At 41.3% G+C, this 21,445-nt stretch overlaps 1 protein-coding gene and 1 non-coding gene across 2 annotated transcripts in view; one reads left to right on the top strand and one right to left on the bottom strand.

The window, feature by feature from the left end:
• The window catches only part of LOC126176287 (dipeptidase 1-like), a 338,246-nt gene extending 317,107 nt beyond the window's left edge, over positions 1–21,139 (top strand). Inside the window, exon 10 of the mRNA XM_049923437.1 lies at positions 20,374–21,139. Coding sequence (XP_049779394.1) covers positions 20,374–20,502 — 129 coding nt within the window. The 3' untranslated portion in view covers positions 20,503–21,139. The remainder of the gene's footprint in view (positions 1–20,373) is intronic.
• Positions 10,712–10,786, bottom strand: Trnat-ugu (transfer RNA threonine (anticodon UGU)). The gene has a single exon. It is a non-coding gene; the product is annotated as a tRNA-Thr (tRNA).
• Positions 21,140–21,445: the final 306 nt, after the last annotated feature.

Genomic DNA, 21,445 nt, shown 5'->3' with positions numbered 1-21,445 from the left:
AACACTGCACATAACAGGAAGAATGAACAAAGAACAATACTAGCAAATGACGTAGCAAACTTTATAGAGTAATGGAAGAAGATACGGGAAATTCCCAGCTAACTAGTTGTAGTGTGGGCTAAGAATATATCAGATTAGCGTAACGAAGCAACAATGATGACAGCGAAAAGATCAGTTTCCTCTTATATTCACCATGGTACTCTGCTTGTGAAGTCGTTGCTTACTAAAACGCATGTTCTCTGTGTAAAAGGCACTAGATAGTATTTTCTTTTCATTGACTGATACTAGCGGTGTATACAAAAACGCAGCCTTTTTTACTTATTGAAACGATAAGAGGTTCACATATTCCATCAGGTACTTCGTTCTTGCAGAAGCATAGTGTTTGTGTACTCACTATGCCTCTTTTAGAATACTGCTGTGCGGTGTGGGATCCTTACCAGATAGGACTGACGGAGTAGATCGAAAATGTTCAAAGAAAGGCAGCACGTTTTGTATTATCGAGAAATATGGGAGAGAGTGTCACAGAAATCATGCAGGATTTGGGCTGGGAATTATTAAAAGAAAGACGTTTTTCGTTGCGGCGGAATCTTCTCACAAGATTCCGATTACCAACTTTCTCCTCTGAATGCGAAAATATATTGTTGACACCGACCTAAATAGGGAGGAGCGATCACCACGATAAAATAAAGGAAATCAGAGCTCGTACAGAAAGATATAGGTGTTCATTCCTTCCGCGCGCTATACGAGATTGGAATAGTAGATAATTGTAAAGGTGGTTCGATGAAAAGTCTGCCAGGCTCTTGAATGTGATTTGCAGAGTATCCATGTAGATGTAGATATAGATGTAGACGTAGATTCCTGCAGTATCGTATGTAGTGTTAATGCCAATGCGAGGCACAGATACGGTGTGTGGCACTTACTCCACTAACGTCCCTTGCATATATTCATGCATAGCTTGAGTCATCGAGAGCTGTCGGTGAGTGTTTCTTGTTCATCTGCACAAGAGAATTGAAGCAAACGAAGTGATTGCAAAACACCTATCCATTCCTCGAAGGAAAATTACCCAAATTCTCAATGGTTGTAGAGGTAGGAGCCGTTGCTTCACGACACAGTATTGCACACACCATGTCACGAAGTTGACACATTACTATATAATCTGTCACAAAACAACTGTTTAGAGCGCGGTAGAAAAGGTGAGAACGTTCAGAGAAATAGCTTCTTAGATTGAAAAGTAAGATAACGAAGAGATGTTATAGCACTGCAGTAAATATGAGGACTGAACTAAGAAAATCTTGCATTACAGTTGATGCAACTGGAAAGGCTAAAATATGAGCTATTTTTAATACGAGACCACAGGAGTGGAGTTAGTCCTAACTTTTAGACATTGTTAAAAACGCTTCGCCTTATTGGCGTAAATTTAAAAGAAGTAGGACATCCGATTGTCAGGAAGAGAGTAAGAGTCGTGGTCGATACCCGGTCGACGGACGGAGAATGGCAACAGGTGCCCCGTGACATGTGTGTGAGTGACGTGTGACAGGCAGTTCATCTCCGAAGCGGCCCTATCCCGCAGTGATTCCCGAAACAAATTGACGTCCGTTTAGTGAGAGGACTGCGGCCCATCCGGCATAGCTGCATTATCCTAAGCTTCATACAAACGGTTATTTATTTACTGTGCTTTCCTGCTGCTGTATATTCACATGATGCCTAGCATTTTCATAATTGTTTTCACCACAGTGTTCTCCGAAATTAAACTAGAAAAGCACGGTCGCTTGTTGTAAGATTTATCCTACGCGCTTTGAAGTTAATATACGAGGGCAGTTCAATAAGTAATGCAACACATTTTTTTTCTCGGCCAATTTTGGTTGAAAAAACCGGAAATTTCTTGTGGAATAGTTTCAAACATTCCCGCTTCGTCTGGTATAGTTTCATTGACTTCCGACAGGTGGCAGCGCTGTACGGAGCTGTTAAAATGGCGTCTGTAACGGATGTACGTTGCAAACAACGGGCAGTGATCGAGTTTCTTTTGGCGGAAAACCAGGGCATCTCAGATATTCATAGGCGCTTGCAGAATGTCTACGGTGATCTGGCAGTGGACAAAAGCACGGTGAGTCGTTGGGCAAAGCGTGTGTCATCATCGCCGCAAGGTCAAGCAAGACTGTCTGATCTCCCGCGTGCGGGCCGGCCGTGCACAGCTGTGACTCCTGCAATGGCGGAGCGTGCGAACACACTCGTTCGAGATGATCGACGGATCACCATCAAACAACTCAGTGCTCAACTTGACATCTCTGTTGGTAGTGCTGTCACAATTGTTCACCAGTTGGGATATTCAAAGGTTTGTTCCCGCTGGGTCCCTCGTTGTCTAACCGCACACCATAAAGAGCAAAGGAGAACCATCTGTGCGGAATTGCTTGCTCGTCATGTGGCTGAGGGTGACAATTTCTTGTCAAAGATTGTTACAGGCGATGAAACATGGGTTCATCACTTCGAACCTGAAACAAAACGGCAATCAATGGAGTGGTGCCACACCCACTCCCCTACCAAGAAAAAGTTTAAAGCCATACCCTCAGCGGGTAAAGTCATGGTTACAGTCTTCTGGGACGCTGAAGGGGTTATTCTGTTCGATGTCCTTCCCCATGGTCAAACGATCAACTCTGAACTGTATTGTGCTACTCTTCAGAAATTGAAGAAACGACTTCAGCGTGTTCGTAGGCACAAAAATCTGAACGAACTTCTCCTTCTTCGTGACAACGCAAGACCTCACACAAGTCTTCGCACCCGAGAGGAGCTCACAAAACTTCAGTGGACTTCTCTTCCTCATGCACCCTACAGCCCCGATCTCGCACCGTCGGATTTCCATATGTTTGGTCCAATGAAGGACGCAATCCGTGGGAGGCACTATGCGGATGATGAAGAAGTTATTGATGCAATACGACGTTGGCTCCGACATCGACCAGTGGAATGGTACCGTGCAGGCATACAGGCCCTCATTTCAAGGTGGTGTAAGGCCGTAGCATTGAATGGAGATTACGTTGAAAAATAGTGTTGTGTAGCTAAAAGATTGGGGAATAACCTGGTGTATTTCAATGCTGAATAAAACAACCCCTGTTTCAGAAAAAAAACTGTGTTGCATTACTTATTGAACTGCCCTCGTAGAATAGAATTTTTTAAATGGTATCAGCCGGTTAGTTCAAACGTTGGGCAAGGTACCTAATGTACTTCTTAAGGTTCTTTAAAGAATCGGTTTACTTTATATCGCGTTATTCGTAAGTATAGGCGTGTACTATTACATGAAACAGAGGTATTATGTGCCATAGCCAGAAAATTAGCGTTTTAATTTTCTCAGGGGATACCATTTAAAAACAGAACTGTTACTTCAGAGTGAAGAACGCAGCACTGGTCAGAAACAGTTTTATTATCAACGTAAGAACATTCAGAAAATCAGACAAATGTAAATTAATAGTGATTCTGTAAGTAATGCAATATATGAAATAGCACGAAAACATTAATTACTCTTCATCTTTTCCAGAGTAGCCTTCTGCCACCAGCGACTTCCAAGACTTATCGCAAAATCATATGTATTATTTCTCAAGTCAACAACGTGCTGCACATCCCTCTCTTAGTGTATATTCTTATTTGGATTTTCGTTCCTGCAATATTATGTAAGAAGACACGTGAAGCTCGCAAATTATTACACACATATAAGACTGTTAGTGGCTTACGGCCGCGATGCAGCACTTATCCGAAATGGCTTATGGCCTTTAGAAATTTTTACGTGCTTACTTTGAAGGAGAGGAGCTTTCCGGAAATGAACAAAGCAGGTTAATATTTAACTATTGAATTATATTCTGAAATTAAGCATGAAATAATACATCTACAATGCATACATTTTCGTTAAACAAGCAGTAAGCCTCAGTGGTGCTGTTACACAACAAGTTCCTTCTTGTGCAGTGAGAGAAAAAAAGAGTTTGTCAGTTTTCTCTCTGGCGACGCTTTATCTGTTTATTACGCCAGAAAGAGTGATGATTTTATCCAAAGCAAACATAGTCCGAAGCAAACAAAGCATTCATCATAAATATTATATGTTGTGGAGGCACTGTAATGGCTTTCATTTCGCACATCATATTTTTACAACACGACATTGTTTCATATTTTATCACCGTGGCACATACAAGACCTAAACAGGAATAGCGCGACGTCCCTTTTTCTCGCACATGTTAATCATGCTGGGATGAATGAGGTATCGTTAAAAAGGATTTTTACTGGATTGTGACATTGCATACCGATTTTTCACTAAGACTTCCTATTTGTGGAGAATTTTAACGTAAAAGAAACTTTAACGAAGGATGTCGTGGACGCTCAGCTTCACACCTATATTTTACTAAGCGAACTTACTAATCGTGAATAAGAGACTCGCTTTTCATATTACCTCATTACAGATATAATTTAATTCTATTAAACGCTTAATTTCTTTTGATAATAACCATGACCATCTGTTCAAAATTATGTGCACATAAACATATATGCAAAGATGTATAACAAAGTCATGATTACTAATCCACGTAGTTCTGTTCACTTTTAAAGTTGATTTCTCTGCATTACCACAAATACACTTATCCGGACGACTACAATTATACCAATTAGTGTCATTGTTTAAAAGTTCAAAAGTTTCGCACAGGTTCCCTAATTTTATTTTAATCCTGTGCAACAAATACTTGAAGCTTATTGGGAACCAACATTTAGCTTTCTTTCAGTGCAGCTTTTCTGGTGGTTAGGGTTTTACAAATGACTGGTGAATATCTTGCATTTTTTCTATTGACATTTGGCATGATTCTCAACTTATTCATTAATAGTGAAAAATTATTACACTTCTCTTTAATAACACAGTTATACAAATGGAGAAACAGACACGTTGGAATAGCTCGTGTTTAGGTTCTATACAGAGATCTTGTTACAATGCGGCTTCCACCTGTCTTTGAAATTTTTTCGTTATTGTTTCAGTGTTCCGGCAGTTCATTATTGTCATTGCTTCCCAATGCCATGTTGTTATGTCCGCTTCCTATCACTTAATTTTATGCACTCTTTTATAATAGCGTTCCTGATGAAACCAATATTTTGACAGAGAAAGCATTCTGGAGACGGTAGGATGGATATTATCCTCAGGTGGGAGGTCAAAGAGTCATGTTAACTGGTGAAGCAAATCATGGTTAGTGCCGCTCTTTCGGTCCCAGCAACTAGTACCGAGTCACCCATTAAGTTTTCCCACGTCCTTCCCTCACATGACATTTTATTCCAGTGCTTTGATTATTATTTGAATATGTTGTTAATAGTTTGTTCTCCGTAATATAAAACATGTTACTTTTTCCAGATTGTTTAATTCTTTTGTCCTTTTTGGCTGGAAATCGACTTTCTCATCATCATCTACATGACTGTGGGATTGCATTCACTGATTTTCCATTGCCGTGTTCTTCTTTTATACATGATTTTATTCCTTCTTGGTCTTCTTTCACCTGAGTGACTTTTGTAACTCGTCTGTAGACAACTGCTGACATTGTTGTCTGAAATAAAAAATTATTACTTTGTTGAAATTTGTGATTCTTTGTTTAGGTGATTTATTGCAATAAAGGTATCTTGAACTTCACTCCAAAATTTCACTAGTATTGTCCTAAGGTTTGATAGGAAGAGAAACTTTGGTGTACATTCTGCTTTTCTTACTATCTATGTCGTGATTGCACAGCACATTTACTGTTAGCTGCCAGCTATAAAAATATCTGTAACAAAGGTGATCGAAATAGGATAATACCCTGCATGAAGTAAAAATACAGAGGCCATAAACTATTTCCCTCGCCTTTGAGTAATGATATTTCATTGCAATGTAACTTTTTACCTTTCTGCACGTGTACGATTTAGTTATCTGTTACAATGTGCTTTTCTACATCGGTCACATGGGGAGATTTTAACTTCACCATCAGCGTTTGTCATGTGAAACATGTGTGCACCAGCCCTCACGTAAACTTGCAATTTCAGTTCTAGTGTGCAGTAATCTCAATCATGAGATTCACTTACAGGGCACGAATTGATGTACATGTTACATCGGCTTTCTTCATATCATGGACGCCTTTGCTTTATTTCATATATGTATGTTAATGCATGAGCTTATAAGCCTCTGCTCCTTTTTCTAGCTAGTAGCGAGCATTGCTTGAAAATGTTCAAGTAATTTTCCTCCCCAAGTAACTCGGAGAATTTCTTTTTTCCAAGACACGAAACATGGGTTGGTAGATTATGTATCTTCTAACAGGGTTAACTTAATTATTGACTCTAGTTTGTTTGAGATGAGTATTTAGCAACAGAACTGTTACCAGGCCTATACAAGTAAGGTCAGTTGAAGAGAGTAGTACTGTATTAGCATGGCTACACTTCTAGTCGTCCTGCTGATATGATCTTCATACTGTATTCCTACAAGCTTATCTGTCTTGATTGTAATGTTTCCGTATGTCTGAATATTTCCCTTTCTATTACGTTTAACATGTGTATAAATATCTCTTGATCCTACAAGCTGAACTGTCTTGATTGTATTGTTTCTGTATGTCTCAGCATTTCCCTTCATATTACGTGGAACATCACTATAAAGATATCTTGAATATCACTTTCAAAACTTCAGTGGTATTATCCTAAGGTCTGATAGGAAGATAAACTTTGCTGTATATTATTTGATGTTGTAGATTGTAGTTGTAACTTTGTATCCTCTGCAGTGACTTTCATCACTGTTAGACACACTTTTAAGCGCTACACATTAATACAAGAAACAATGTGTAAGGCATTTTCTCGTGAAAGCAATGTAATAAGAAGAATGCACAACATCTTGCGAGACGAAAGCTGCCATTTCCATTGAAGGATCATCAGTCAATGACCTAATAACGCCAATTATTTTCACGTTGCTCTGCCCCCTCACTTCTGACTGCAATTTCTATATGGGCAACACGAAACAGTAAGGAACTACAAAATGGGAATAAATCGACTTGTGGATTTTTTAAAAATTTGAATCCCTCGCATTATGTTGCCAATCTTCGTATTTTTTAAGTTTTCCAAGTATCACAGTACAAAAATTGACAGGCTTAGCGCGCTGGTATTGATTAAACAACCAGTGCTTCGCATCTGAAACACTATAACAGTTTTGCAGAAAACGGATTATGTAAATTCTTACATTTTAGTATCAGATGTATATATTTTAGTACATCCTAAGCCGATCAGTAAAAACTGGTTTTAATCAAGATTATGTAGCTTAAACTTCGTCAGAAGAACCATGTTTCTTAGACGTCATGTTGATGTCTGCCATAGAAACTAAGATTATTAGTAATACTGGAGGAATGCTACTCTATGTAGTCTTCACCACTTGAAGTGTAATCCTGTTTTGTGGCTCATGTTCAGTAGGAAAATATCGAATCAATACAATTATCTAGCCTGTAAAACATCTCCAGAAACCAACTCAAGGCCAATATTCTAGTTCCTCCCTCCTCTGAGCTTCGCGAAATTGATAGCGTATGTCGCTGAAACTGAGACACAGCCAATCTTACTTGGCTATGTGAGAGACATAAGGGCAGGAACAACATCGCAGTTGTCTGGCAATCGCTACCACGTATTCCTGTGTCGTTCTTGCAAATTATAGTCCGTTTCAATTGCCCTTATCACTGAGAAGTGGACCAATTGTGCAATCCAGATTATTTCCTCTATTTATAGTACACAGAAAAGTAATTGAAACAGGAGAAGAAAATTAATAGGTCTGCACTGAAATTGCCTTTTACCGTCATGATAGTAAGGAATTTCAAGCTGGATATCATAGCAGTACCACTATGCTGCATGTTCAACAAGGTTTGTGAAGTAAGAGAGAATTTAATAAACGACATTGTCTACACAAGTCACTTAACAGAAAATTAAATTATGCCACCAAAGTGTGCCGACAATTTATCAAAATTCCCAACAGTTTTGCTATCGTTCGAGGCATTAGAGCTCGTTAACCTTGAACTGTTACCGTGGCATATCTAGTTCAGCGACGAAGATTTGGGATGACAAGATTACTCTATTCTTGTCGGAAAGTTATCATACGGTGTTCGTAAGAAATTGCAGTGGCTGGCAAATAACTTATGTACATGGTGAGCGGGAATTAACTCCCAATGAGAATTGTTTATAATTTTTAAATACTTAACCAATTTTCATGAAACAATAAACATTTTTAGCTTACAAAGGTAAAATTGTTATGAAATGCTAATATTCAAAATAAGCATCACTGCTATCTACCAGTTTCTGTAAACGGATGAGGATGTTTGCCACTGCCTTCTGCTGATAATCCACTGGAAGGTTTTGGAGGAAATTGGCGAATTAACTCCTCCAATTTGTGAGGGGTTTTTTATTTTGTGTGACAAACTTCTTCTTTCACCCATCCCCAGAGGAAGAAATCGCAGGGTGTTAGGACTGGATTCTTTGCTGACCATTCGAGGGGCTACAACGTCCTAGCCAGCGTCCTCGAAAACGGAAAAATTAGAAATTTGTGTTCCTATGGGACCAAACTGCTGAGGTCATCGGCCCTTAGGCATACACACTACTTATTCTAACTTAAACTAACTTTCACTAAGAACAACACACACACACACACACACACACACACACACACACACACACACACACACACCTGCATGGACGCACACACACATGCCCAAGGGAGGACTCGAACCTCAGACGGGGGGAGCCACACGAACCAAGGCCAGGTGCCTCAGACCGCGTGGCTCGAAAACGGATATCGAGCCACACGCGGACAGGATACGCGAAGTGTGCGTGGCAACATCTTGCATAAAGATTAGACATATCAAGGTAACGTTCTGAAATCATTGTGATCCGAGTGGGATATGAACCCACAACCATCGTGGATGCAATGCCGCACCACACTGCGCTTTTGGGCGACGTTGGCTTTGTTCAGCCATCACATTCTGATTCTCTGTTGCACAATAATAATAACTCTGCCACTTAACAAACTTCCCATCATGAAACACGGCTTCATCTGAGCACAGGATACTACCGAAAATATCGGACCATCCTTCATACCAAGCAGTTCTACCATCCCATATTCCAAATGACGATCAGTCTTCAGGCGATAACTCGTGGCGGAAATGTGATTTGTATGAACGAAAATCCAACTCACGACAATTGGAATTGCATGTAATCTTAAGCCACTTTCGTGACGTGCCTAGTTTTGTAAGATCTTAGGACTTCCGATGAACATAAGGACTTGCGCATCTTCCTCCGTCCTGGATGTTGTGGGTCGACAGCTTCTCGTAACATCTAATACAGAACGTGTGTCCGTAAAATTCGAGTAGCAAATTTTTATGTTCATTGCATCTACCGAGGCTGGAGAACTTTTCACAGTTCGACATCATCTCTGTACTTGCTGGTACCTGTACCACTGATCGTCATCCTGCGTACGGGGATGCCAGCTGAGTCCGTTCAGAAAGATTAGAAGTTACGCCATGGTTCGCCACTGATACCTGCGATGACATAAATGATATGTAATGTAATAAAGGTGGTAAATCACTGTGAGGGAAAAAATGTTCGTTATTTCATGAAAATTAGTTAAGTATTAAGAAGTTATAACAGAATTTAAATAGGCAGTTAAATATCACCCACTCTGAATATGCAAGTTGTTAGGAGTGTAAGTGCAGCTATTTTTATTGGTGACTGAGAGCAGTGTACCGAGCAACATCAAATCAGTATTTAATTCATTTGTGGACTAGTAATTACAGCCTTTAGAAAGTGTATATTTTAAGGTTTGTTAAGACCTTTAAGTACAGATAGCAAGCGCTTGATGTGTATTTTCCCCTGAGCAGCACGTCAGGTGTTGATGTATGGACATGTGGACGTTAAACCGTTAGCCTGTACAGAAAGGCGTAGTCCTGTCAGTGGAGAAGTTACGGCAGTGTAGAAAACATCCGATAGTAAATTATGTGACGTTTTTGCAGGAATACTGTGAGACGCTGAGAAAAAGCCACTAACAGACGGAGCTGCTGGGTACCAACGATCACAGTACCTGCACTTACGCGTCTAACACTCTCTATGTTCGATTATCCTGGCAGCGGAAGAAATGCGAGGAACTAAAATTTATCGTAGAATGGAACAAGTGTACAAAGATGAGTGCATGTCTGTAGCAAATTCAGACTTTCAGCGCAACGTCTGGGACCGTGGCTGTCACAGTAACTCCCCGGTCTTCGATAATGAAGGCATCCACTTTCTGAATGTAGTAGCGCGGTGTAGCGTTCCGGATATTGCATCACTGGCCCAAGACATCGTTTCTTTCGTGAAAGACTTCTGCCAAGTCGTGCCTTTTAGAACGGGCATACAGTGCTCTCCGTACCCTTGTGCTAATATTCGATGAATTTTCATTTCCCGTATTCCTTCCGCTGTCACAAGAAACACCACGCCCCGTTTTCTATTCTATTGAAGCCTTCAATTCTCGGTTTTCAACACTGTTGAGTGTAGTGGACGGCCGACGCGAGCTTGTGCTCCTTTTATACGAAGATGGTATCTATTCTTTCGGACATGTCCGAAGACGTAGATGGTATCTGTTCTTTCGGACATGTCATCTTGCAGCTCTCGAATTACAGTGATATCCAGACCATTAGCTACTTAGAGGCGTTGATAAATATCAACGGGGACAGATGAAAATGTGAGCCCCGACCGGGACTTGAACCCGGGATCTCCTGCTTACATAGCAGACGCTCTATCCGACTGAGCCATCGAGAACACAGAAGAAAGTGCGACTGCATGGACTTATCTCTAGCACGCTCCCCGTGATACCAATACCTCCAACTTATACTTCCACCTTACTGCCCACACACTACATCTCTAGTGTCCCTGCCCACTATACCCATTACTCGCGGCAGTCAATCTAACGATTCCCGTAAGAGTTTGAGCAATGTGAGTGCATCCGCACTGAAGAAGATCATTGGCCGGTAAGCCTTGTCTATATGATGATGGTATCTATTCTTTCGGACTTGTTGGAAAGAACAGATGTCATTCGTGATCTTGCAGCCCTCGAATAATGAAGTAAAAATGATGTCCAGACTATTAGCAGCTTATAGGCGTTGACAAATAACAATTGGGACCGTTGAAAGTGTGTGCCCCGTGCTCCTTTTGTCCTCACGTGGGTATGCGCCTATTCCCGCTAGTGGGGAGTTTGGCTTTCTTAGAAGGACTATACCTTCTTCTGTAGTCATTGGCATTATGGTTCCTTCATAGTGTTTCGATTTACGGCTTCGTTTAACTTTGAATGAGCAAAATAATTCTGGAACACTTTAATTGCTTCAAAAACTGCAAAAAAGGTACACTGTTGTATAAATAATGACTTCCACATAATTTAAAAAATTGACGAGGCTACGTTTCTTGACACCACCACAAAATGATGAAAGTAAAAAGTTTATCGCTTACTGTATTTTTGTTGTTCGTTCACTAAAACTTCAACATCAGCATGATATTTTAACTCATTATTTCTTTACTATTAAATCCATTCGCAGCTCATTTGACAGCCAGTTGGTAACAGACAGAAGGGAAGTATCAAAAGAATATAGCTGCAAAATAATATCTCTGTGTGGCACTTTTTGAGTAGATGTGAGGTCATAGTCATTCGCATGCTCCAAAAACTAGCTCTTGCTTAAAAGGGAAGACCAAATCCCCAGATTATAATCATAAAATGTTTCATAATTAGTGCACTTTGTGCACCAGCAAACTTTGAACATTACATCAAACCGCTTCTATACTTTATTTGACTGTGTGATTAACGTAAAATATTTAATACATAAACCTATTTGCTAATTAATCACAAGTTTGAACCTGCTTTGCAAACGGGAGTTCAATTATTTAAGGAATAGGAGGTCTAAAATGTGGACAGCACCCACGTTCTGGCCACGTGCCGAACGTGCCTCGTGGACCGCCGTGTCAGCCTAAACCAATGACGTTATAGAGATGTGGCGTGGGGGGGGGGGGTGTGGTGTCAGCACACCACTCTCTCGGCCGTTGTCCGGTTAGCAGATCTGGTGCCGCCGCCACTCGGTCAAGATGGATAACGACTGGCGCCTAGTTCGAGTCCATCCACCAAAGAAGAAACTTTGGCAATACCGAAAATCACTCAATTACGGAATCGTGAATCAGGGAAGGGGGGGGGGAGGGTAAACTGGTATCAGATAATCTGTTTACTTAAACAAATTGAGCATGCAATCGACCTACTGGTCCTACATAAGATTCTATTCTATCTCTTATTATCTTTGTTATTCTTTCTCATTGTCAATGTGGAGATTCGCGATCCGTTGATTTAAAACATGTGTTTATAAGAATTCCACGTCAAGATCGCAAATTGTCTGTAATGATAACCGGTTCCGGCTCACTGACGACCCTCCTTTACCTCGTCTCAAATGTTGTTCAGTGTGTGACAATCATTATACGTTGTCGTATTCTTAGAGCTAAGTCGCCCTTGAGAAGTATTCCGCAATCTCCCTTCACGTGACCAAGCATATTTATGTTATTCTTTGACATTGTCAATGGGGAGACACGCGATCCGTTGAGTTTAATAGTGTTTCAGGCGAACAGAGATTGTAAAAGACTGATCAAGGGAGACTTAGCTCTAAGAATACGATAATGTGTAATGAGTGTCACACCTGGATATGACAGCATAAAATATTGTTCCAAAATCTCTGTCTTATCGTTATCTAATCAATCTGAAACCTTACAGCGCCTGCAGGTTACTTCCACGTATACAATCCTCTTTCCTGATTCTTAAATCAAGTGTTAACGCGAATGCGTCACCTTCCAGCGGAACAACTTCTCGACACCTGTATTGCTTGACGGAGGAAATCTGGCGGCGGTCCATTCTGCTCTGGATAACATTCACATGGGGATCCACGTGCCCAGTGGAGATCGTACAAGGCACCATGACGGTCGAGATGTGTCTTAAACTGGTTGCAGCCCACGTACACCTCTTCATGACGATCATGTTTCCCGACAGCAGTGTCATTTTTCAACAAGATAATGCCCCATGTCAAAAGGTCAAGACTGATGGAGTGGTTATAGAAATACAGTAACTCCCGTGATCTGAACCCGATCGAACAAATCTGGGATGTGATTGTACATGGCGTCAGAACTGCTTGCGCTCCCTAACAGGAATTATGTGACTTGTGTGTGGCGATGTGGTGCCATTTCCATCCAGCGAAAAACCAAGGCATCATTGCTTCCATTCCACGACGCATCACCGCAGTTATCGCTGCCAAAAGAGGACATACCGGCTATAGCTTGGAGGTCACGATGCTCTGGCTGATCAGTAAATTGTACGGACACCTGCAGATTAATTCCAGCTGTAAATGTCTGTTAGTGTGTCAGCCTGTGACCAAGGTATAGTATTATATTTTAGTCCAAATTAGCTCTCTCCTTCTCTGCCTAAGGAGATGGCGAAGTATATAAGTACGCTACCGCACCATGTATATTGATGTAAGAGTCGACTGGATACAAAGACCTAGTTTTCGCCTATCTCTCTCTTTTGTCGTCGTCCAAATCCTTAACAGTCCTACTTCACGACACTTTCCTGTCATCGTACAAAGTTTCTATTTACTCAGGTAATCTTTATGATCTTTCTTCGATATTTCAATACTTTTACTTGCACGTTTCAGGCTGAACTTTGCGACCTAATTGAATGATCATACGTATCACATTCTCACAGGTGGCACCATATTTCATCATGAGTAAGACTTTATAAGTTCATTTGTTAATCTCACTTATAAAATTTCATATTTCATCTTTGGACGTTGTGATTGATGAACTGATTCCCTTCAATATTTGGTTCACATTAAATCCTCCGTATTTCACGAGACATTCCTATGTGGCGCAGTAGTTTTTGCACACTGGTCTTGCATTTGCAAGGACTACTGTTCAAACTCACGCCCGGCCGTTTTTCCGTGATTTTCCTAAATCACTTCAGGCAAATGCCGGGATGGTTTCTTTGAAAGGACACGACCGATTTCATTCCTCATCTTCCCCTAATCCGAGCTTGTGCTCCGTCTGTAATGATCTCGTTGTCTAGAGGACGTTAAACAGTAGTCTCCTCCTCCTCCATTTCGCTTCGGTAATTCCGAATAGGTCTGTTTGTGGGTTATGTACAATAGCTTAGCCATTACTGTCTTTAAAGCAGTTTAAAGGGCCTTGATAAATTACTTTTTCATTTAAATGCATTTCTAATAATATGTGTTCAATCCAGTATTCAATGCATCTGGAAATTTCCTCCACTATTTGTTGGTTTATATTTAACGTATTTCCATTTTCTGTCACTTCTCTAATTCCACACTTCTTCACATCAGCAGCTGATCATAATGTAACGTTATAATTGCTCTTGGGTGCTCTATGGAGTCGAACTTTCCGTCTCACTCTATTGATTCATCTACTGTGCTATATACATGGGTTTGTCCAAAATACGATATTTTAGGAGAGACCGTTGGTTTGTCACATTTATGGAAGACTCTATGGCCTCTCATTCATTTTTCTCATGTCGTGACCTTGAATAATGTGTGTTTTCTTTTTCCACCCTACCATAACGTACAAAATGCGTAAGTTACTACACGATATTACGTCTCAATAATGGTGTTAGGACACATCGAAAACAATTTTCGGAATCATAGGCCTCACAGGGAGGACGGCATATTGTAAAGAGATATACTTCTTAAACCCTAGTTAACGACATATGATATTCCGGTTTGGGCATCTACAGCTTAGATAAATTACGTTTTTTTTTTTTTTTTTTTTTTTTTTTTTTTTTTTTTTTTTTTTTTTTTTTTTTGTAAACCATTTAAAATGTTACAAAAATCTGTCGTATCCGCATTAGCTACTAACAGATAATGCGGCTACCAATTGTTTTTTTAAAAATATGACTATCGCAGTTTAAGACTTTCCTTCGTTTGAGATAAAGTAAGAGATTGAATAATCTTAACTGTCCGCGGACTACATATAGTCATGGCTTACCAGTTCTCAATAATTCATAATAACGTCGCAGGGCTCATCAGCTGAAAAATTTAAGAGTATTAAATTCGGTAATTTAGATACAGCTCGTAAGACAAACTGAGTGCTACGTAGCAGCTAGAAAGCACGTAACCAACGGAACGTCGCACAAGGCGACCAATATTCATCGGCCATTTTAATGTGGGATAGGCTGGGACAGTGGCAATACTCGCGTAGAGTGTAGCATTTTTCTCGTTTTGCGTAATTCATTCATATCTGTGATACTTGAGCCGGTTACACAACGATCGTAAGAAAGATTGATTAAATATATGAGGAGGATATGATATTATGTGGCTGTAGTTTGTCACTATGATATAAATAACGTAGGTAGCTTGAAAATGACCAAGGAGGCAGAAGTCAGTTAACAGCGGAGGCATGAATTGAGGTGTTCGTTTCAGAAATTGAAACAGCCTACGCTGAAAATTGAATGCTCTCAAGAGTTTCCAAGAATTTCTCCTCTTTCATGTCTACTTTTTTTTTTTTTTGAGTCATCAGCCTTGTGACTGGTTTGATGCGGCTCGCTATGAATTCCTCTCCTGCGCGGAACCCTTGTTCTCAGCACTTGCAAGTAATGTGCTCAATTATTTGCTTGAGTAGGCAGATTTCTGTCTTCCCCTACAGTTTTTGCCCTCTGCATCTTCGTATAATACCATGAAAGTCATTCCCTGTTGTCGTAAGAGATGTCCTATCATCCTGCCCCTTCTCCTTGTCTCAGCACAGAACCTCCTAATTTCTTACCTTATCATTCCACCTAATTTTCAATGTCCTTAGGTTAGTTAGTTTTAAGTAGTTCTACGTTCTAGGGGACTGATGGCCTCAGATGTTAAGTCCCATAATGCTTAGTCTCAGAGGCCTGCCCGTTTCCTCAACTTAAATCCCAGCAAGGAGGTGTGAGACGCAATGGGAGACGTAATGTTTCCACATGTACCAGCGATCAGCTATTACAGTGGAGGACGAGTGGAACACCTTACCACAAGGACTCCTTGGCAACTTTGTGGCCAGCATGGGAGCGTATCGCACAGCGTGCATTACTGTCTGTGGTGACCATACACCCCATTATGCTGATGTCTAGGTTACCATCATCAATCGCGATGACATCTTTGTAATTACTGTCTTTGAATAAAAGTTTGATTTTCGTACGTCTCGTTGCGTATTTCTTTCGGTTAGCTTCTGCGCTGTACTGCACTAGAGCAGTTCATTCTGTGTATGATACAAGACTCATCGAACTATGCTACTTGACATGACGTGTCAATCGAAAGTTAGATTAGTCCTCAAGTTCTGCACAACAGTATTCTAAATATGTAGGTGAAACACATAATTAAGAAGGAAAAAAAATGTACCATTACTTTATAAAACTATGTCCGATGACAGTTATGTCAGAGTCCCGGGTTTTATAGCGAAGTGGGGAGATGGGCGCAGCGGAGTCTGGTTCGAGGTAGAGGTGTAGTGACAGACGGATGGCTGGACTGCGCCGCCCAACAGGTGCGTAGCGCGGGCAGACGAGTAGGAGCGGAGGGCGGCGGCCGCACACGCGCGGTACCACACACGTTCGCGCACACACTCTCACTCACACGCGCACGCACACGCACGGTCCGGCAGCGTCCGCGGGGCGTGCCGTATTGATTCACGGGAGCGGGCGGCCAGCCGTGCCCAGCGGACAGAGGTGAGGTGAGGTGAGGTGAGGTGCGCCACCGCAGGCCCCTCTCGCTGCCCTCCCTCCCCTCCTCCCTCCTCCGCGCTCACCGCTCCACTCTGCTAACCCTCCTCCAAATGCGGCCGCCGGACACTGTTTGTGGCCAGTCGCACCTGTGTTTCCCATGCCGAGCTGGCCAATGTGCGTGCGGTCTCGTCTCGCTCATTAGCCGCATTTATTCTGGCCGTTTCGGCGAGCCGCCACTTTTGTGCAGCGCCGTGTTGGAAATTGCGCCGAACGGCCTACCTTTATCAGCGGCAGTACGATACAATCGAGTGATTTCATGGCAGATACTGTGTGTTTTCTTTGTTACGATACAAATTTACAAGTTCAATAGACATGAGCAAAATTGTTATCTGGACCTACGGAAGCGTTGGTCAAGAAATGACTAAGTGGAATTTTATAAGCCTTAGTTTTATATTTAACGTTTTCCATTGGTCATCTGATGACAATAAAACTTTAAAAGGATTTATTTGTATTTTATTTATTTATTTGTAATATTGCGCATTTTGCTACATTCACGTAAGTTACACATAACGGTATCTCCTACCACGTATGCAAGAAGAACTTCAGCCTACGTAGTTCAAAAATGTTTCAAATGGCTCTGAGCACTATGCGACTTAACGTCTGAGGTCATCAGTCACCTAGAACGCAGAACTAATTAAACCTAACTAACCTAAGGACATCACACACATCCATGCCCGAGGCAGGATTCGAACCTGCTTGGCTCCAGACTGCAGCGCCTAGAACCGCACGGCCACTCCGACCGGCTCCACGTAGGTCCATTCTATCTACAGCCTCATAAAAAAGTCTAGTCCACACTTGCTGTACATATAGGGAAAAATAAATGTTCGTACTCCTGTCTACGGAGCCTAATCTCTCTCAACTTATTCTGCACTGTAATGCTGAGAAATAATTGCTTGGTGAACATCCTATAGTTACCTGTTCTGATGATGGAAAGTGGTGGCCGAGACCGGCTAACAGTACCAAATATTTCTGTGAATGCGTCAAAACGAATACATAGAATACAATGAAATACTCAATCAGTGTCGGGTGGCAAGCAGTCAGTTTTACCAATAGTTGTAATTGACCATATGATATTGCTCGAAAACTTCTACAAGACAAGATCTAAGTACGTAAATACCATGGGTTGTACATGTACAAACAAATGATTACCATTTCATAAAAAATTGGTGACTCATACAAGAGAAAGTGCTTCACAAGTTAAGCAAGTCACAACGCTTCGGTCCATCTCGGGCACTGTTAGCAGTAATTCGGCTTGGTACCGATTGACAGATTTGTTGGATGTCGTCCTGAAAAATATTGTGAGAAAATTTTGTACCATTAGCGCATTAGATAGTCAAAATTCCGAGCTGGTGCTCTCGAAAACACTTGGGTCTATAGCAGCATTGTACTCTACTGTCTGATGTGCCAAAGATTGCCACCGCCTACCCGGCTTTACAGATCGGACAAGCTTCAGAACTCCAAGTTGCTAACAGTAGATGACAGTAGTCACGGTTGTTAATTCGTTTTCGTACTACAATACATGATACTAATGCAATGTCCAGATGTCGTAATTCGTTCGAACGGGCCAAGGAAAAGAGAGTGGGTGAAGTACAAAACATTCTTTATTGGTGGAACGTAGTTTTTCTACACGTCTATGCACAAATTTCACATGTATCTGTGTTCCACATACACTACGAGAATATGGCAAACGTTGCGTATATAACTATACAGAAATAAAAATGCAACTCCAAACAGCCAAAATCGCTTTTGTGCAGCCTTTATTGTGATTTATAGTAAAGGCTGTACAATGGCAATCTTGGCTGTTTGAAGTTACACCTCTGTATCTGAATTAATGTAGATCGTCCCCTACTTTGACAATGTCAAGCGTATACAGTACGCAGTTATCATTTACAGTGGAGCCAACACCGTCGAAAAGGACATGACGGTAGAAGACTGGAATTTTTCAGTTGGCTGATTGCGAACTTGCAAGTAAGACCATAAATACTTTTTACGGATGAATACAATTTCTCTCGTGACGATATCAGTAACACTCGTAACTCACATCGGTGGTCCAACGTAAGGCCACATACTTAGATGGTGTCACTCTTTCAAGAACATTTCCCTTTTACATTTGTGGGGTGCGTTAGGGAAGACAATGTCGTTTGAACCTGCAGTGTTACGCAGTCTTGAAGAGCCCCGTCACAAATGCCATCTTGAAAACGGGTAGGACATATATTTTTCCAGTATGACCGGGGCCTTGCCCATTCTAGTCGTCAGATTACATCATGTAAATCCAATATTCCAAGTACTGGTGGATAGTCTGAAACGGTCGTTGTCGGACCTTATCCCTTTAAATATTTGGTGGCAAGCTGAAACGCATTGTCTACAGAGAAACAATAACACAAGATTATGCTTATCCATTACAGATATTTTGAACCGTGACTGCATATTTAATGTAAATAAGTTATACAAAACTGCAGCCAGTCACTTTTTTTGAGCAATTATGTTTTATTCCATGAACCGGTTTTCGAACCTTGTCAGGTTTTTGTAAAGTGCATACTGGATGCTGAGAAAGTCTGGCTGTCGGAGTGTAAATTAATATAGTTTGTGTGGAAGTATGTTTAGTGATATAACTACTGGACGTCTAAATGGAGGCAGACAGATGGACAACAACGGTAAAATGCCGCCTATATTGTCACAAGCCAGCACGCATCATTATGCTAGGAATAATGATATAGCTTCCTGAAACCATCTGAAGATGAACCTGAGAAGTTTCGGAAACCGCTTCGTGGAATAAAACATAATTCAAAAAAGTGTCTGGCTGCAGTTTTGTATAACTTATTTACATACAATAACACAAGAGACTAGGTGACGGGATTACGAATATCGCTCTCTTAGTAATTTCTGCGATTAAACCGCTAACCCGGGACTCATTACCACATCAGGTTACCTATATAACGGTTTCCATAGAAACTACGTGTTGAGGCAGTGTAAATGAAGCAGTTCAATAGGCGAAATTTATTTATCCAGTATTTGAGAATGAGACACTTACTGCTTTCCAGGAAACTTAACACGTAATGTCAAACCTTTATCCGCACCAAAATGATGAATGGAAATAATTTATCAGTTTATCAGTTTTCCTTCTTCATGCAATCGAATTTCAGCATCAGGCATCAGGGTTTTACTTCTTCATTGCAATCTCTATTCGAAACACATTTTGCAGACAGTATCCACATATAGCACTAAATGTACTTGCAAAATTATGTCACTGCACGACACATAGTTTAGTAGATTTTACTTTATAAAACTGAGATGCTTTATAGCAACATGTAGCACTGCAGTGTGTGTGTGTGTGTGTGTGTGTGTGTGTGTGTGTGTGTGTGTGTGTGTGTGTGTGCGTTTTCCTGTGTGTTTCTGTGGGTGTGTATGTGGTTTCCTGCTATATTGCTACTATACTCAATTTATAACGAAAAATGTACCAGTGAGACAAAAAGTCTTGGTTTCAGCGCCGTCAGCGCGCTACTTCTAGAATGTATCACATTGTTCTCTAAAGCATACGTGCTTCGATGGTAAAAGCTGAACGAAACGTTTTGCTATAGGTTCGAGACGAGATGCGCGAGGCAGGAGTTCAACCTTCGGAGGAGCTGATCTCCGAGCCGGGCACACCGGGCCCCGCGTCGCCCTGCGCTTTCGACATCAGTCGTGCTGAGCGCGAGATGGAGCTGTGACGCGCGGCGCGCTCCGCCTGCGACCGCCGCAGCCCCTGCTGCATCCGCTACCCGCGTCACTTCCCACGGGACTGCCGCGCCGTCGCCGCCGTCTCTACCGTCACCACCGGATCCGCGGTCCTCGGCTTCGGCATCCGTGCAGACGCTGCTGGCGTCCTTCTCATCCACTAGCAGCGGCCGTGTGAGGAGTGATTACAGTGCACGCCGTACCCGTGCTGGAAATGGAGCACACGAGCGGAGCATGTGACTCCTGTTCTGAAAACGTGGAACGTTTCTTGCAGTTGTTACCATGTTCACTGTCACAAGACATAATTATTTACAGTCTAATTTTCAGTGAATCATACATTTCAGCTGTACTCGCTAATAAGTAATGATTGACTGAATATAACGGACATTGCTAGACTTATGTTGTGTTTAAATGTTTTGTAAAATTATGAAAACGACCAGTGCTTGCAGTTATAACACTGGTCATGAATCGTATGTGTCTTCCAAATCGATCTTAAACGTAGAAGAAAAAAAATCCATAAACCCTGCTATTTGGCGGGAGAATGATATTCAGTAGACATCAGTTCTGCAGTCATTATTACAGAACGTCCTTATTCTTTGACACCGTCATTAACTGAAGCGCTAATTGATAAGTAATATTACGTATTACGTTCATAGCGTAAATGTACTTACCACCTCTGCAGGCGCCGCTGTACGACGAGCATCGCCAAAGAAATATCAATATACTACCACTTACTTTTACGTATTAAATGGACTGCGGATACGTAAACACCCCAGCTAACATATCTGTAACGTGAAATCATGTATCTGTCTATTCTAAACAATGCAGAGATAAATTGAGCACCTGCTAAACAGACCGAAAGTTAATGAAGTATTCCACTACATATCAGTCAAAGTTCTGTTTCTACGAATGTCTGGTTTGAAATGAACTAAGCCA

This window comes from Schistocerca cancellata, chromosome 3 (genome assembly GCF_023864275.1).
Source record: "Schistocerca cancellata isolate TAMUIC-IGC-003103 chromosome 3, iqSchCanc2.1, whole genome shotgun sequence".
Lineage (NCBI taxonomy): Eukaryota > Metazoa > Arthropoda > Insecta > Orthoptera > Acrididae > Schistocerca > Schistocerca cancellata.
The sequence above is the reverse complement of the archived record's forward strand: the minus strand, read 5'-3'. Positions and strand labels throughout refer to the sequence as shown.